The 19,042-nt window shown below is 43.3% G+C and overlaps 2 protein-coding genes across 2 annotated transcripts in view; one reads left to right on the plus strand and one right to left on the minus strand.

Annotated features, from left to right (window-relative positions):
- Positions 1–19,042, minus strand: part of LOC142892515 (uncharacterized) — a 153,591-nt gene that overhangs the window by 64,023 nt on the left and 70,526 nt on the right. The window lies entirely within an intron of this gene.
- The window catches only part of LOC142892518 (ribonuclease inhibitor-like), a 53,873-nt gene continuing 42,859 nt past the window's right edge, over positions 8,029–19,042 (plus strand). The window contains exons 1-4 of the mRNA XM_076032731.1: positions 8,029–8,033; positions 8,350–8,523; positions 10,394–10,567; positions 10,847–11,015. Of these exons, the coding sequence (XP_075888846.1) occupies positions 8,029–8,033; positions 8,350–8,523; positions 10,394–10,567; positions 10,847–11,015 (522 nt within the window). The remainder of the gene's footprint in view (positions 8,034–8,349; positions 8,524–10,393; positions 10,568–10,846; positions 11,016–19,042) is intronic.

The raw sequence follows: 19,042 nt of genomic DNA on the forward strand, positions 1-19,042 counted from the left end.
GAAAAAGTGGGAGTGAAAAAAAGAGTGCAGCTGAGCAGAAGCGCTTGTCGACCGTCGCGGAGCTTTTCGCGTCTGGTGTGAACCAGTTGGAGCCTCGCTCGCGAAATCCGTCGGCGCTCCGCTTCGTGGCGCTTCCGCTTCCATTGAAATGAATGGCACGAGCCGCGCGCCTGTTCGCGTCTGGTCTGAACCACTACATTCAGTGCGTTTACATGGCACTAGAGAAAATCGAATTATTGCCTTAGTCCGATTATGATCGGAGAACTCACGTGCATGTAAACACCTTACTCCGATTATGATTGGAGTTTGAGAACTCCAATTGGAATCGGAGAACTCCGATTGAGACACCCAGATAATGCGATTGGAATTCGAATTTCTCTGCCATGTATACGCCTTAATCGGACTATTAACTGGACAATGCGAGTGCGCATGCGCCACGCCTCGCTCTCGCGACTCATGACCGCATAACTACGTCGTCTAACAAAACAGACGGCGCGAAAAACAACCTGGCAAACGCGAATAAGAATGTTGACATTTGGAGAGAGGATGAGACCGGGGCGATGCTTTCTCTTCTAAAAGAGATGGACATATTAAAATAACGCGCAACGGAGACCTTTTTAAAAAGGGTAGCGCAGCAAATGCAGGGCTCCGGCTTTGCGCACCCCTGAACAAATACGTATTCCTTCGTATTTATGTTTCTACCTTTTCGTTCACATTTTTTGTAAGTTAGAAGAATTTCAGCTTTGTAAATAAAAGCACAGCAAAGAGATGTTTTTCTGATTTGTTTTTATTTGGGTAATTTCGCTGTTATTCTGCTGGAAACGGCGTGCAGCGGCACCAGCTTCCTCCACGGTCGGCACTTTAATGAGCGTGTGTATAACTGAAGACACCGTTCCTTTGCAAAACCTGTACACAAACTCTCCCACCAGTCTGCTCCGAACCCGAATCCAACAAGAACGAGAGTTTGGGGTCCGTAGCGACGGCACAAAGCGTAGCATCGAAGTGTTGTTGTAGCCCTCCAACAGCAAACAACGTTCTTGTCTGCCTTTTAAAATAACCAGGAGCACAAGAAATAGGGTACACCTTATCTGCAAAGCAAGTAACACGTACATTATGAACTATCATTCCATATCATAATAGATTTAATATGTCAACTGAAAGCAGCTGACCAGCTGAAAAGACTCACTCCACCCCTAAGTGTTGGGAGGAGGACCCGTCAATAATTTGAATTTCTCAGCTGCATGTATACGGGGACCAAGGTGAGAACTCTGATTGGACGAGAAAACCGAATGATTGCTTAGTCCGATTAAGCTCTGCATGTAAACGCACTGATTGATTAACATGGGCGCTGAATGGAAGCGCTCGGCGATTCGCAGCGTTTCACTTCGCAGCGCTTCACTTCGCGGCGCTTCGCTTTGCGGCGCTTCCGCGTCCTGTGTGAACCGGGCGTAACTTTTCAACATTTTGACGTGGCAGACGCGGGATGATCGTTTTCTATCAGGAGTGTGCACTACATAATCTGTATCGGAAAGTTTGCGCTCCACGACATACGGAGCAGAAAAACCAGCCTGCAAACCGGAACCGGGTAACGGCAACGATACCAACACACAACGCCTGTCTCAAAAACTCGAGCCACAGCTTTCTTGTCAAACTGCCGCTTCATTTTAGACTGGCTGGCAACAAGAGTTTTGTGAGCAGTTTCACAAGCACGATGCAAGCATTCACGGAAAAAAAATGACGCAATCTAACACATTATTCTCGACTCATTTAACATCGGAAAGCCACTTACCCCTTAACAGACGCAAGGGTCCTCTCACCGAACACTAAATCAGCTGGGCTGAACCTGAGGGACTCCCACACATACAATCGACGACTGAAGATACACTTTATGCTGCGGAACCATCACTGTGCTCATTTTAACCCCCCCCCCCCCACACACACACACACACACACACACACTAAAATATACGAATTGCAGTAGGTTGGTTTTGTTGCTCTTGGTTGTCCGTTAGTTTTTTGAGAGTTAGTAGTAGATAGATCCCTAGATAGTAAGTTTGATAGATGGATAGAAATAGATAAGTTAGTTAAAGTTACACACACGCACATATATATACATATATATGTATATATATATATATATATATATATATATATATATATATATATATATATATATATATATATATGTACATATATATATATTAACCTCTTTCAATGAACTCCAAAACATACATGGTCAAAATCCATATTATTATTATGTTGTTGTTTTTTTTAAATGCTCATACAAAACAAAAAAAAAGTGTCACATCCACTTGTAGTGCATTATTTTTACCAGCAAGCTTCTCTTGTTACGACTGACCACATTGACCCATATTTTCCATATACTCACCTGAATCAGGTACCCTGCAAGGGCAACGACCTTCCCCGAGGTGATCGGTGGAGTGACGCGCAACCAGCATGTGACCTCTACGACGAGCTTCCACCCACGGAAGTGGCATAGGAGGACACGGATTAAATAGTATGGCTTGTCCACTAGAAGGCTGTATTATGGTGTACATAATATAAAACTTCTGCCCAGTTCTGCTTGTATTGCAATGGTTGGTGTTCCTGAAGTTTCATTTTTCGTCCCTTTTTATTTTTTACATCCATGTTTGTGATGAAATAGTATTGTGAATCGCTAGCTCGCATTGCATGCTGGGAAACAGCGTCACTCAAGGAAGTTTTCGCTTCGCTGACACGGTCCTGAAGGGAAGTGGGTTTTATTGCACTGGAACGGGATGAATGTGTTTAATCAAGCAGTACAAACCTGATTAATTGTCTTAATACTTCACTTCGAATGGCCATATTTTTCCTAATGGAAGTGCTCTCTTTACGTTGGATTTTTCTCATAATTATTTGAAGTGTAGGCCTGTAGTTGATGAGGAATCACGGTGTGCTAACGCTACTCAAACAGCTTCGATGAAAAAAGGGAGTGTGATTTGGGTTTGTGGTACATTATGACGATCTTGGACTTGCAAGACTGAGGCGACGGTTCAATTCCCATCAACGTGTATTATATATGTGTTATTTAGCTCATCTGTTCTACATTTTAAATAGATCACATTTGACATCTGACCCACTGAACACTTACTATTGAACATATTTTGAAACTATGGGCTATTTAGTCTTGTTTTAGGATATAATATAATTCATTGCACAAACTGTCAGGCTAAGTATAAGAGCTATAGTCTACTACAATCAGTCGTGCCAAAAAAGAGACATTGTCTTTATTTTTCATTTTTATTTTATTGTGTCAGCATTGAACCATACAAGCATGTATTGTTGTCCAACAAGAATGCATGACGAATCAAATCCAAAACAACCTATGAAACAATGAACACGTTTCTATTGCACTTCATTTTATTGAGCACTAGATGACCTCCTCGAGCACTGTGCCATTGAAGCCTCGAGTAATGAACCATTTTTTGAAACAAGTGTCGAAGCTTCAACAAAGCCTCCATCGGCCATCACTACCTACGGCTGCGTGCTCTAACACCATTTCAGAAGTGACTAACTGCAGACTTGGGAGCGGAGGAGGGACGACCATCAGGCTGGCTCGACTGCTCCTCCTTCTCAGCCGTGGCGCGTCCAATCAGCAGCCGACATCCAGGACCGCACCTGCAAGGCGTCATCCACTCTCTCTCTCACACACACACACAAAATAAATTGTGTTCAATCATGTTAAACTTGGTTGGGGCACAGCCATGGCGCTTTATATTTTATTTTTATTTTATTTTGTATTTTATTTTGAAGTTAGCGCTTTGCATTCTGGGCGATCCTCAGTACAGAGGAAGCCCATGAAGCAGGTGAGACGGTCTCCTCCCTGCTGAGACAGAAATTAATGCAATAAGTTGAGCTATGCTTCATCTAACTGTGTTTCAGTGTTTAAATGTGTGCTGGTGTCTTTCATTTATTTATTTATTTATTTATTTATTTATTTATTTATTTTTTAGCAAAGTTCGTTTTTTTTTTTTTATTGCTATTAAAAACGATTAGCATGCTAGCATGTCCATTAGCAGCACACAGCTCTCATACGGAGCACGTTGTCTCTGCAGGAGGTGACCAAGTTTCACGGAGCAAGTTATGGTTGTGTCCCATTCTGTTTCAGGTATGTGTGTGTAACTGGAAGAATGTTACAGTGTATAAAAATGGAGCTTTAGGGAGCGAATTATTGAAATTGCGAATGTCATTTTTTTGTATTTTGTAGAAAAATGTATTTTATTTTTAATATTATTTGTATTGTAGAAACAACAACTATACGATCACTACTTCAGTACAGAGGAAGCCCATGAAGCAGGAGGTGACCAAGTTTCACGGAGCAAGTTATGGTTGTGTCCCATTCTGTTTCAGAGAATAAACTGCTGCTCCACACCTGACTTCTGCAAGTCTTCATTATACAGCAAGCAGGACAGAATAGGAGAGGTCACATTGGTGCCGTGACTCGAGACTCTTTTGTTGTGCTACCGATGCTGCAGAGCGACCCGGGGACTGTTCTGCTGCTGCTGTTCATCTGCGGTCACTGAAGTCGGTCAGATGTGTTGCTTTTGTGCAGTGTTAGACATCAGATAGAGGGTTTATGTACTTTTATTTGATTTTTTTTTTTTTTTTTTTTTTTTTTCAGTTTCCAGTCTAGGCCTTTTGTGGTTTCATCCTTTTGTTTTGTGGTATTGTGTTTTGTTAACTTTTTGGAAAGATGAGTAATCCTCAGGGTAATGTTTTTGTAACTCCTTTTGGTGCTGGCAGAGGGAGGGGTTTTATGCATCCTTCAAGTTTACTGTTTGAGAGTCCTGTTCAGGGGGGTGGTGTAGTGTTGGGTAATCAGTGTACACCTGGGCGCCCCTTGCTCAGTACTGGTGTTATCCCTCCCCCCAACTCAGATGCAAACCCTCATGCCCTTGCTAGCCAGGGCACGCATTCCCCTGTCCCGGACAGGCACAGCATGTGTTCCCCTGCACCTACCCCTGATGTTATTGCTGCTAGTATTGTAGGTCAGATGGGTGATGCATTGATTCAACAGGTCAGCCAGCGGGTGGCACAGGACATTATCTCTCACCTCAGTGCATCTGTCACTACCCCTTTACTCAGTGCTGCCCCTTCACCTGCCCATGCTGATATGCTAGCCAGTTCCCCTTTACATAGTGCTACCCCTCGACCTAGCCATGCAAATGTGTCTGCCACAAATGCTTTTGACGTGTCCCATTTGCAATATGTCCCTCATCGAAAGCTGAAGGAGCCCCCCTGCTTCAGAGGAGACAACTCAGACTCTGTTTCCGTCCAGGAGTGGGAGGAGCTCATGAGGAGTTTCATTAAGAGGGGGAATCTGCAACCTGAGGAACAAGCGGAGGAGATCCTTGTTCATCTTGGTGGCAAAGCAAAGGATGTTGTCAGGTTTGGGACCAGGAACAGTGGTATTAACATCACCTGTAATCCCGATGCCATTTATGGTCTCTTGCGGAAGCACTTTGATTCTGTTCCGTGTTCACCACTCCCATTAGCAGACTTTTACACCACTCTTCCTGGGAAGGGTGAGGATGCCTTTGACTACTGGCTTAGACTGAACCGCGCTGTTGACTTGGCCATTGAACGTCTGAAGGAGCAAGGAAAGTCACTGAATGACTCAGTGATCCCAACAGCTGCACATCTGGATCATCAACAGGGAGAAATGACTCTGAATATGACATTTACACCATGGAAGAAATCAAATATTGATTCTTTATTCAGGCTGGAGAACTGCTGGTTGACAAAGCTCAGCTGTGATTGGCTGCTCTCAGCTCTGAAGTCCAACCCCTCCCACCTCAGAGAGCTGAACCTGAGTTGGAACCACCTTAAGGATTCATCAGTGAAGGAGCTGAGTGGTTTTCTGCAGAGTCCAGACTGTAAACTGGAGACTCTGAGGTCAGTTCAGCCTCTTCACTCTACAACTTCTATCACTCTTGTTGTTGTCGTCATGATTTTCACTTCACTGCTGTTGGAAATTCAATTTGCAGACACTTTTTTTTTGATAATGAATGAAAGGGCGTGTTTTCATTGCCTCACCTCGCCTCGCCATGGTATGGTGTTAGGGTGTTTGCACTGGCCGCTACACAGTTGTAGGGGGCGCTGTTTTGGTACCTCAATCCCCCAGGGTCCGAGCAAGACGAAGCGAGTTTAGTGGTGACGTAGCGACGAGCAGGGCACTGGATTGGCTCCGTGTCCGCGTCGATGTTCCCTGTCAGAGCGGACATCCACGCCAACTCCTTTGACACAGAACTTCCGTGTCAGGTACATTTTACCGTGAATACAAGTAGCTACTATTGGTGTTGTACAAATACATTTATGTGTATACAGTTTTTGAAAACAGCTTTTTCAATACATGTTTACTTTCGTCTTTTGGGGAGAGGCAGGCGAACCGGGAATGCCCTCGACGTCGCGAGTGTGTTCAACCATATTCGCGAAAACGACAAAGGGCAAATGGCGAAGCGCTCGGTAAAGAAAACAAATCGAGTTGCTCCTGCGTGAGGCGCGGTAAGCTAGGGAACCCCAGGAGTCTTGAGGAGAGAAGAAATACTGATTCGTCGAGAGGACGTGGCTCTTGGCCGCGAGGAAGCCTCAAACACCGCGGCATATAACAAAGTCGTCCTTGGCTCGCTAGGGCAGCTATTTCAAATAAGGAGGCGTGTTTACTGTCTGTTTTTCTGTTTGTTTGTTTTTAAATAAATGCTATTTCCCGTTGTATCCGTCTCGTGTTTACTTTTGGTGAAAATATGAAGGTTGAACTACACATTTGCTCGCATGGAAAACGAAACAATAAATTCTAAATGTTGCTGCATAAATGATCAACTGTGACTTCAGTGAGGGAAAGTGTTCTTTCTTGAACAGAAAAGCAACCACAGACCGAGCAGCAGGTATGAAACAACTTCTACTTTGTCCATCGCTGCGCTGTTGTGTATCGCACAGAAGTGATGCTGGGGAAAACATTGTCCCGCTTTACCGTGTCGACTCCGCCCACGGTCTCATAATCACAGAGCCAATGAAAACGCAATCGTACCGAGGCGAACCGTGGTGAGGCGAGGCAATGAAAACACGCCCTAAACTGGGCTTGAAGGTACAGTGGGTAAAATCCTCCCATCTAGTGGTCAGATTGCAGACTGCTTTTGTTGCAGATTCTGAAGTCGACGTTTCACTTTGATGTTCAGAGTGATGACACCCTGGTAAAATTCCATCGTTATAAACTCTCCATCATTTCTTCTCTATTCAGGTTGGAGTACTGCTGGTTGTCAAAGCTCAGCTGTGATTGGCTGCTCTCAGCTCTGAAATCCAACCCCTCCCACCTCAGACACCTGGACCTGAGTCAGAACCAGCTGCAGGATTCATTAGTGAAGGTTCTGAGTGGTTTTCTGCAGAGTCCAGACTGTAAACTGGAGACTCTGAGGTCAGTTCACCCTCTTCACTCTCCAACTTCTATCACTCTTGTTGTTGTCGTCATGATTTTCACTTCACTGCTGTTGGAAATTCAATTTGCAGACACTGGTTTGTGTTTGAAATGAGTGGAACTGGGTTTGAAGCAGGGGTGTCCATTAGGTCAATCGTGTGGAGTCCTCGTCACTTCCAGCAGGTAGAATGGTTCAGGCAGGAACTCAGTGATCTTGGTCATAATGTACGATGTGCTGGATTTTGTTTTTATATGTGCTGGATTTTACAGTCAAAGGTAAATGAGACGAATCGGCTTCTGCACCGCTCAGATCAAATAAAGGAGACATAAAGCAGATTTCATTTTAAATCTGAAACTATAATAATTGTTCAAATCAATGTATACTTCAGATACCTGCATTCTGTATGAGAGCAGACAGGGACAGCAAAAAGAGTTTGGCTGTTGTTTTCTTTAAATACACGCCAAACTACCGTGCTTGTCGCGTGAGCCTGCAATCCTGGCGTAAACTGACGGAGACGCCTCACTCGCAAAATACGCTTCAAAGTCACCCACAGCAGAAGTACCGGAGATCCTGGGAGATGCTGCTAGCAAAACATCTGCGTTCCACACACACACACACACACACACACACACACACACACACACACACACACACACACACACACCGATTGTATAGTAGGTAGATCTTTTTGACTTGGTCATTTTAAAAGTAGCTTGCATGTTGAAAAAGTGTGAGCACCCCTGGTTTAAAGGTACAGAGTGTAAAATCCTGCCATCTGGTGGTCAGATTTCAGATTGCAGCGCTCATTCACTCACCCTCTCTCCTTTGTTGAGTGTCAGATTCTAAAGTCGACATTTGACTTTGATTCTAAACTCTCCATCATTTCTTCTCTATTCAGGTTCGAGGGCTGCAGGTTGTCAAAGCTCAGCTGTGATTGGCTGCTCTCAGCTCTGAAGTCCAACGACTCCCACCTCAGACACCTGGACCTGGGTCAGAACCAACTGCAGGATTCATCAGTGAAGGAGCTGAGTGGTTTTCTGCAGAGTCCAGACTGTAAACTGGAGACTCTGAGGTCAGTTCACCCTCTTCACTCTACAACTTCTATCACTCTTGTTATTGTTGTCATGATTTTCACTTCACTGCTGTTGGAAATTCAGTTTGCAGTCACTGGTTTGTGTTTGAAATGAGTGAAACTGGGTTTGAAACAGGGGTGCCCATTAGGTAGAGAGAGAGGGAGAGTGAGAATGGGAGAGAGAGAGAGAGGGAGAGAGACAGAGAGAGAGAGAGAGAGAGCGCTTTAAGAGTGGAGTCCTCGTCACTTACAGCAGGTAGAATGGTTCAGGCAGGAAGTCAATGATTAGAAAACACGGTGGTTGTGGTTGATCTTGGGGTGAATTCCAATTCCTCCCTTAACCCTCAATCTCAACCCTCAATCTCAAAAATGCGCGCTCCCTGCTAGGTGCAAATGCTGTCCCGATTCTAAGAACGTCCAGTTGAGGGAGGAGATTAAGGGCTGTATCGCCCTCAATATTGAGATTCTCCGGGACCACCCTTGGCAGTGAGGGCTACCCAGAAGGCATTGCGTATTTTCGCCAAGACATCTTCGAAAAAGATGACGACGAAAAAGCGAGCTACAAATGGAAGTATTTTCTTAGTTAATAAAGATATAAATATTACAAAACCATTTTATTGTCTTAGTTTAAGAGTTTTTTATGGATTATTGACATCGTTGTTGCGTAACATTTTTATTTTTTTTACTTTACGATGTTTGTCAGCCGGACCGGCGGTCCCGGCTTCACGTTACTTGTGTACCTCGTTGTGTAGCGACGGAGGACTTCTTCTTTTTCATCGTCTTTTTCTTCTTCTCCTTCTTCTTCGTCGTTGTCGTCTTCTTGACAGACTGGACTTAGCTTTGGCGTAAGGCAGCCCCCCACAGTCTGAAGACGTAACTGCACTTAAGGGGTGTCCCATTTCTAAGCCCTTACACTTATTTTTGAGGGCCAAGATTGAGGGCCAAAGATTGAGGGTTAAGGGCGAGGGTTGAGATTGAGGAGTTAAGGGAGGAATTGGAATTGGCCCTTGGTCATAATGTCCGATGTACTGAATTTTGTTTTGACGCCTCGCTCGCAAAATACGCTTCAAAGTCACGCACAGAAGAAGCACCGGAGATCCTGGGAGATGCTGCTAGCAAAACATGTGCGTTACACAGACACACACACACACACTCACACACACACACACACACACCGATTGTATAGTAGGTAGATCTTTTTGACTTGGTCATTTTAAAAGTAGCTCGCATGTTGAAAAAGTGTGAGCACCCCTGGTTTAAAGGTACAGAGTGTAAAATCCTGCCATCTGGTGGTCAGATTTCAGCGCTCATTCACTCACCCTCTCTCCTTTGTTGAGTGTCAGATTCTAAAGTCGACTTTTGACTTTGATTCTCAGAGTGATGACACCCTGGAAAAACTCTCCATCATTATAAACTCTCCTTCATTTCTTCTCTATTCAGGTTGTGGAGGTGCAGTTTGTCAAAGCTCAGCTGTGATTGGCTGCTCTCAGCTCTGAAGTCCAACCCCTCCCAACTCAGACACCTGGAGCTGAGTTGGAACTGCCTTCTGGATTCAACAGTGAAGGTGCTGAGTGGTTTTCTGCAGAGTCCAGACTGTAAACTGGAGGCTCTGAGGTCAGTTCACCCTCTTCACTCTACAACTGCTGCAGTTATTGTTGTCATGACTTTGAATTGAGTTTGTTGGAATTCACTTTGATTCCATTAGAAATGTGTAAAACTGGTTTTAAATTACACACACACACACACACACACACACAAACACACACGTATGCGCACATACGCACTCAAGCACGCACACACACACACACACACGCGCGCGCGCGCACACCCAACTGTGAATGACACTCTCCATCATTTATTCCGTATTCAGGTTGGAGAGGTGCAGGTTGTCAAAGATCAGCAGTGGTTGGCTGCTCTCAGCTCTGAAGTCCAACCCCTCCCACCTCAGAGAGCTGGACCTGGCTGAGAACTATCTTCAGGATTCATCAGTTAAGGAGCTGAGTGGTTTTCTGCAGAGTCCAGACTGTAAACTGGAGACTCTGAGGTCAGTTCACCCTCTTCACTCTACAACTTCTATAACTCTTGTTGTTGTCGTCATGATTTTCACTTTACTGCTGTTGGAAATTCAATTTGCAGACACTGGTTTGTGATAGTAATGAATGAAACTGGGCTTGAAGGTACAGTGGGTAAAATCCTCCCATCTAGTGGTCAGATTGCAGATTGCAGATGCTGAAGTGGACATTTCACTTTGATTTTCAGAGTGATGACACCCAGGAAAAACTCTCTATCATTATAAACTCTCCTTCATTTATTCTCTGTTCAGGTTGTGGGGCTGCAATTTGTCAGAGCTCAGCTGTGATTGGCTGCTCTCAGCTCTGAAGTCCAACCCCTCCCACCTCAGAGAGCTGGACCTGAATATGAACCCCCTGAATGAGTCATCAGTGAAGCCACTGATGGATCTTGTCTACAGCAGTGACCATCAACTGGAGAGTGTGAGGTTAGTACTGGTTTGGAACCAGTGGATGATGGTTCCAGCACCAAAGCCAGTTGATCCCACAGCAGAGGTCCAGTGTTCCCAGTCACAGTGTGAGAGGAGAATGGTGACGTCCAGCTGCTCCTCATTCATCCAACATCTGCTGCCAAACTGCTTCTTCTGTCAGTTCACCACCCAATTATTGATCAGTTCATCTTCATCAGGCCTCAGTATCAGTCCAACACTCCATGGTCACATGACCTTCTGATGTTTCACACTTGACATGTGACTGAGAGTCTGCTTCTTCTCACCAGTCACTCCATCATCTCCATCAACAGTCAGCGTCTCTGTGATGATGCGTTCAAGGACCGTGAGTCCTGACTCCTGCTGTCTCTTCTTATCTTTGCAGGTGGTGGTGAGGATGAGGAGAGTGAAGAGGAGCGCTCCATGTAGTGGTGGCTGACAGAACTACAACCAGTGGAGCCAAACAGCAAGCTGCACGCACCAACACTGTGTGGGCGTGTCACGACCTTTGACCCCAGTGCAGCCTGGTGGCTGGCGGACTGCTTCTCCCTACAAGCTGCTGTGGTTACTGGGAGAGACGTCCCAGAAGCCACTGGTGGAGCTGAATCCTCAGTGGAAGAAGCAGGACTTGGAGCAGCTGCTCAGTGAAGGCAGCAGCAACACAACCACTGCTTCTGCTCTCATCATCCACGGCTGGAACATCTCAGCATGAAGGTTCCACACATCAACAACACACTGCTATGCTCTCACTTCAGAGTTCTATAACATCTTCATTTTGGAGGTGAAAAATACTTTTCAAGAGACTTTATTTCTGCTTCATGATCTTAAATAAGGAAATCATGTGGAAAAGAAAGTGATTCACAACACCTGTGAAGGGAACTCAAATCATTATTGAATCATAAGTAAGACAAAAGAAGTTTCCCTCAAAATAATTCATGGTTTTGATGCTTGCCAGATGTTTGTGTGGAGATTTCAGGACGTCAATGAATCAGAAGGAAACCAGATCATTTATTTTATGTGATTATGTTATATCATCCTAACTTTGTTACGAGCTCAAACATTATATTTCAATGATTCAATATTCTGACAATAAAAGCCATCACAACCTGTGTGACCTTGACCTCAACTGACGTTTCATTCTTCTGCTGCTTTAACACTTTGATTATATATCTCCTGAAGTCCTGCCATGGGGATTCTCCATATCTGAATAACTTGTGTACTCAAACCTTCTGTGGGCCATACCCACTTCTCCACTAGGTCTCAACATAAACCACATGAATCAATGAAAATAAATCTCACTTTTACAAACAAATCCAATTCAGTTCAAATATAATTTAAATAAAATAAATGATACATTATAATTAATCACCAACAGATAAATCATTGCTGGATATGAGGTGGTTTGCCCTCTCTGGGTTGGTGGGGAGGCCCTGCCTCAGGGGGAGGAGTTCCAGCATCTCGGGGTCTTGTTTGGGACGCCTCCCTGGGGAGGTGTTCCAGGCATGTCCCACCAGGAGGAGACCCTGCTGGAGGGACCAGGTCTCTGGGCTGGACTGGGAAGCCTTGGGGTCCCACTGGAGGAGCTGGAGGAGGTGACTGGGTCCAGGGAAGTCTGGGGGTCTCTGCTGAGGCTGCTGCCTCAGCAGAGACCCCCAGAGTGTATTATAATTTAAAAGTTTACTAACGGTAGTTCTTTAAAGAATTTAGCAGGGACGGGACAGGCTAACGTGACGACGTCACTTGTAAAACGGTAGGAGCTCAACCTGCTGTCACGGTGTTATGTCCCGTCGAGGGGGACCGAGACGCAACGTGTGGGACACCTTCCCCCACTCCCAAGGCTCATTAATTTCTCACGGCAGTTGGCGGTTTTCAACAAAAACATTTATGAATCAGTAAATGAAAGAAACAAAACAACTTAACCGGTGGGCAGCAAAGGCTTCAGGGTGGGCCCAGGCCAAAATAATAAACCAAACTCCAACTAGCTCGCCTTAAGAACTAACTAAAGAAAGAAAGAGAAGCCAAATACAGAAAGGCTAACCTCCCTACATACTTAATAAACAGGAGAAAAGAGGGGACAAAGAAAATGGCAGCCCACCCCTTTTTTTTATTAACCTCTTTCAATGAACTCCAAAACATACATGGTCAAAATCCATATTATTATTATGTTGTTGTTTTTTTTAAATGCTCATACAAAACAAAAAAAGTGGAGGGAGAGTCGTCTGAATTGGGTTCAGTGAGGGTCACATCCACTTGTAGCGCATTATTTCCGGCAGCAAGCTTCTCCTGTTAGGACTTTTCCGTTCACTAACTCCAGCACACAGCACGTGACCTCTACGATGAGCTTCCTCCCACGGAAGTACCATAGGAGGACACGGATTAAATAGTATGGCTTGACCACCAGAAGGCTGTATTATGGTGTACATAATATAAAACTTCGGCCCAGTTCTGCTTGTATTGCAATGGTTGGTGTTCCTGAAGTTTCATTTTTCGTCCCTTTTTATTTTTTACATCCATGTTTGTGATGAAATAGTATTGTGAATCGCGAGCTCGCATTGCATGCTGGGAAACAGCGTCACTCAAGGAAGTTTTGGCTTCGCTGACACGGTCCTGAAGGGAAGTGGGTTTTAGTGCACTGGAACGGGATGAATGTGTTTAATCAAGCAGTACAAACCTGATTAATTGTCTTAATACTTGACTTCGAATGGCCATATTGTTTAGGATTAGAATTAGATGACAACTTCTTCACAATATTTGCAACTATTCAATTTGACCAGCAGGTGTCAGTAGAAGACGAAATTTCATGTTGACTATTTCCTAATGGAAGTGCTCTCTTGACGGACGGTGTAAAAGGAAAATGGCCAGCTGCAGCAGAAAAGTGGACCCATATATATATATATATATATATATATATATATATATATATATATATATATATATATATATATATATATATATGCAATTCATATTTTAACGGTTTATATAGACCCCTCAGGCTCCATTCAAAATGGGGGTTATTGTTGGAGAGTTGCAGTCAACTGAGATTTGGAGAGAGTTTGGATTACTAGATTTTTGATAGCGTTTATAGTTTGGAGTGTTTGAGACTAGATAGCGTTTAGTTTGGAGATATTTTTGAGAGCTTAGGGAGAGAGTGAGGAGAGGAGAGGTGATAGGATGGAGCCCCCTGTCCTGTACATCAATGTCCATGTTACACAAGCATCTATGCCAGGGGTGCCCATTACGTCCATCGCGATCTACTGGTCAATTGCGAAGGGAGTTTGGGTCTATCGCATGGAGAGAGAGAGGGAGAGAGAGAGAGAGAGAGAGAGAGATCCGCGTCAATTACAGCAGGTAGAATCGTTCAGGCAGGATTAGAAAACACGGTGGATCTGGTTGATTTTGGTCATAATGTACGATGTGCTGGATTTTGTTCTTATATATGCTGTGCTTTACATTCATTCATTCATTCATTCATTTTCCATACCCGCTTAGTCCCGAACTCAGGGTCACGGGGGTCTGCTGGAGCCTCTCCCAGCTGTCTTAGGGCGAAGGCAGGGGACACCCTGGACAAGGGTGTCCAGGGTAAATGTGACGTATCGGCTTCGACACTATTCAGATCAAATAAAGACCAGACAGGGACAGGAAAAAGAGTTTCGCTGTTGTTTTACACGCAAAACTAACGGGGTTGTCGCGTGAGCTTGCAATCCTGGCGTAAACTGATGGAGACGCCTCGCTCGGAAAATGCGCTTCAAAGTGCGCACGCACTGCAGACGCGCCGGAGATCCTGGGAGATGCTGCTGGCAAAACGTCTGCGTCACACACACACGCACACCAATTATCCCTAACCTATGCGCTGGAAAACACAAAAATATACAGCAAAACATCTTAACTTAAACACACTTTTATTGATAAAATCAAACATAGGCAGATATAACCTAAACAATTTTAAACCATGAGTTTTCTGTGCAATGATGAGCATAAATGCACATGGGAACATGTTGACCCATTTAATCCTTTCTTTCTTTATCATTGGACTACAAATATATTTCTGAATGAATATGTTTTCCTGTTTTATAGGAGGTGGATCTTTTTGACTTGCTCATTTTAAAAGTAGCTTGCATGTTGAAAAAGTGTGAGCACCCCTGATCTATGCCCTTTTCCAAGTCCCACAATCACTTTCACTGTCATCTGCCTGATTACACCCATGCCATTTTCAGAAAAAAATTGCACAAACAGAATACATTCAAAAGATGTATCATACACATAGTTATCAAGTCAAGTTATTTATTTATTGTCATTGTTGAACAAAGTTAACAACAAAATTTGTTTGGAGCATCCCCATAACCACTGGCATCAGTACCCATAAAAATAATCATAAATAAGTGAGAAAAAACAAACAGAAATATATATATATATATATAATTTATGTACAGAAATTATTTGGTCATTCATTTTTTGCAATTCATAGTCATTCCCAACAGACATAACAGACACAAAACTTCAATGCATCACACGTGGTTCAGACACAGCTTGCCTGTGATTGTACATTTGGCCAGTAGGTGGTTTTGTGTGCACATGAAGCTTCAAACCAGTTGGCTCAAGTGGTTCAATGCCTCATGAGGCTTCACCTCACCATCACTAGTCGTGACACACAGCTTGCTGTTTGGCTCCACTTGTTGTAGTTCTGTCAGCCACCACTAGATGGAGTGCTCCTCTTCAGTCTCCTCCTCATCCTCCCTCACCTCCACCTGTAGAGAGAAGAAGAGACAGCAGGAGTCAGGACTCAGGGTCCTTGAACGCATCATCACAGAGACGCTGACTGTTGATGGAGATGGTGGAGTGACTGGTGAGAAGAAGCAGACTCTCAGTCACATGTCTAGTGTGGAACATGTGAAGGTCATGTGACCATGGAGTGTTGGACTGATACTGAGGCCTGATGAAGATGAACTGATCAATAATTGGGTGGTGAACTGACAGAAGAAGCAGTTTGGCAGCAGATGTTGGATGAATGAGGAGCAGCTGGACGTCACCATCCTCCTCTCACACTGTGACTGGGAACACTGGACCTCTGCTGTGGGATCAACTGGCTTTGGTGCTGGAACCATCATCCAATGGTTCCAAACCAGTACTGACCTCACACTCTCCAGTTGATAGTCTCTGCTGTGGACAAGATCCATTAGTGGCTTCACTCCTGAATCCTGCAGCTGGTTCCCATCCAGGTCCAGGTGTCTGAGGTGGGAGGGGTTGGACTTCAGAGCTGAGAGCAGCCAATCACAGCTGAGCTCTGACAAACTGCAGCACCACAACCTGAATAGAGAATAAATGATGAAGAGTTTATAATGATGGAGAGTTTTTCCAGGGTGTCATCACTCTGAACATCAAAGTGAAATGTCGACTTCAGAATCTGCAACAACACTTATATCAGTAGACTCATCAAGTTGCAAGGCAAATTTCTTACTGATAGGGATCTTCTCCAAAACCACACTTTCGATGTCTGCAGACATCTCATTAATACGTCTGGAGATTGTGTTATCTGAGAGAGGGACTTTGGCTATTTCTTTAGCCGCTTCGGGTCCGAGCGTCTCATTTACAAAGGCTTTGCAGGCGGGAAGTATTAATTGCTCTGCCACAGTGTGGGACTTTTTTGATTTAGCCACAAGTTCAGCGTAGTGTTGCCACCCGTCCCGTTTTTCCCAGAATTGTTCTCTTTTTTCACCACCTGTCCCGGGAAAAATAAAATCTCTCCCGGGACACAATTTGTCCCGTTTTTAAGGGAAAATGACAAAACCTCATTTGATTTCTGCCTGTGGTCTACTCCCGTAAAATACGCGATTGTCCCGTACTTGGCAACTAAAAAACCGTAATGAACTGATACAGGACGCACTTCACTTTGTGTCCCGTATATTTCGGTGGCAATTAGCTACCTGCTGCTGCCACCTACTGGTATGGAAGAGTACTACATGATTACTCTGCCAGGCGCTAGACTGCACAGGCACACAAATGGGATAATTTCCCACGGCACACCTGACAATATCTCGCGGCACACAAACACTGGTTTACAGGAACGGGTGCGTATCAGAAAACGCTGGCAGTGTGTTTCCCGTTTCTTACTTCCGGTATAAAGTTCGCTTCAAAATTACAACAGAAATACTACCGAAAGATGCCAGTAGGTGGCAACGACGCTCTATAAATGCTTCTCTTAATGCAACAAATAAATGAAATGACTTTCATACTTACACCAACTGCTCTTAACCTATTTATTAAACAATTTAGACTTAAAGGCTTCTTTGTTGTTTCACCTTAACAGAAAACTAATAATAATAATAATATTAATAATAATAATAATAATAATATTAAGAAATTGCCATTTACAAAACGTGCACATTTCTTTTAAACTTAAGTGTAGTTGTTTTCCATATCTATTGACGCAAATGACGTTAACCTTGCAATGAACGCAGCAACACTTGTACCTAATAACACTAATGATACAACAAATACACGTCAAAATGGTTGCAGTGAAAATGGACGCTTTTAATCATATATCAGTATATAATATATTATATAATATATAATATATCATATATTATACGATTGTATAAAGCGCTTTGAGACGCCTTTGGTTGTGATTTAGCGCTGTACAAATCAAAGTTTTTTATTATTATTATTATTATTATTATTATTATTATTATTATTATTATTATTATTATTATATATGTTTTGGCTCTTGCCAAGTAAAATTTAAGGAATTATTCTTTGTTTGTTTAGAATGTCGGACATGTATTCAGCGCTTTGTGATGAAGAGCTGGATGCCGTCATTGCAGAAATCCAACTCAGTCACCCAAACACAGGGTACAGAATGATGAAAGCATTCCTTCATGCCAGGGGATTACGAGTGCAAAGTAAGTTTGATATGAAGTTGATCCCCACATAAATGTATTCAGTAATCTGTATTGTGCATCAGTTTAACCGAAACAAACAAATATAATTAGCTTTATTTGTATAACGCTTTCCGTACAAAATGTAGCTAAAAGTGCTTACATGGATGATTAAAAAAAGAATGGCGGTATATTTAAAAAAAGAAAGGGGGGGTATTTAATAAATGAAATCATACCTTTTGTCAGCATTATCTGTGTTAACACGGATTTGTGCCTTTAATATTTTATGTAGTTTGTCTTTCTTTTTTTTTTGCTGTTGTTGTAGTTCAAAGAGTACGTGATTCCTTAAGAAGAGTGGACCCAATTGGGACTGAAGTGCGAGCCTTGGCCAATCGCACACTAAGACGGAGGCAGTATTCTGTTCCTGCACCAAATGCAATGTGGCACATAGATGGAAACCACAAATGAATACAGTATTTTTCAAAACTGTTTTTAAATACTTGAACAAATGAAACATTGAGATTTTCTACCCACTCCAAATCTTTTCATCTTTGTACCATACCTTTTTTGTGTCAAATAAGCTGTGCATGAACCTTTTTCAATTAGCTATCTGATGCCTTATATATTTTAGATTTCTCTTTCCATCTTCTCTCCCTTTTTTACCAAAAGCTGGAGATTTGTCATTCACGGTGGAATAGATGGCTTTAGCCGTTTAATTGTTTATCTGTCTGCTGCAATAAACAACCGAGCATCCACAGTGTTGGAAACAGGGGCGGTCCTAGAATTTTTTTCTTGGGGGGGCAAGCTCGGGGCACAGACGGGTGGCACACCGGAATGACATTTGTTTTGTTTTTTAAATGCCCTATGCCTTCGGTAATAATAAATGGTAGGCGGAGGTATGAATAATAGAACTATTTTATTTACCCAAATAATGCACAAAACAGTGTATCATCCAGCATTTAGTAATCTTATCTGACTGAGTAAAATGCTTTTTGTTTGTTTGAGTGGGTTGATCTGTGCTCCGGGAGAGTATACTGGTGTATCTAGTACTAGTAACCTAGTATTAGTTTCAGCAAGATAAACAAGTGTTTCATAGGTATCTATGTATCTTTGTTAACTTATAGAGATGGAAACCAACAACTGAGTTTAG

This window comes from Nelusetta ayraudi, unplaced genomic scaffold (assembly GCF_046127955.1).
Source record: "Nelusetta ayraudi isolate G7.1 ecotype Tasmania unplaced genomic scaffold, CSIRO-AGI_Nayr_v1 ptg000034l, whole genome shotgun sequence".
NCBI lineage: Eukaryota > Metazoa > Chordata > Actinopteri > Tetraodontiformes > Monacanthidae > Nelusetta > Nelusetta ayraudi.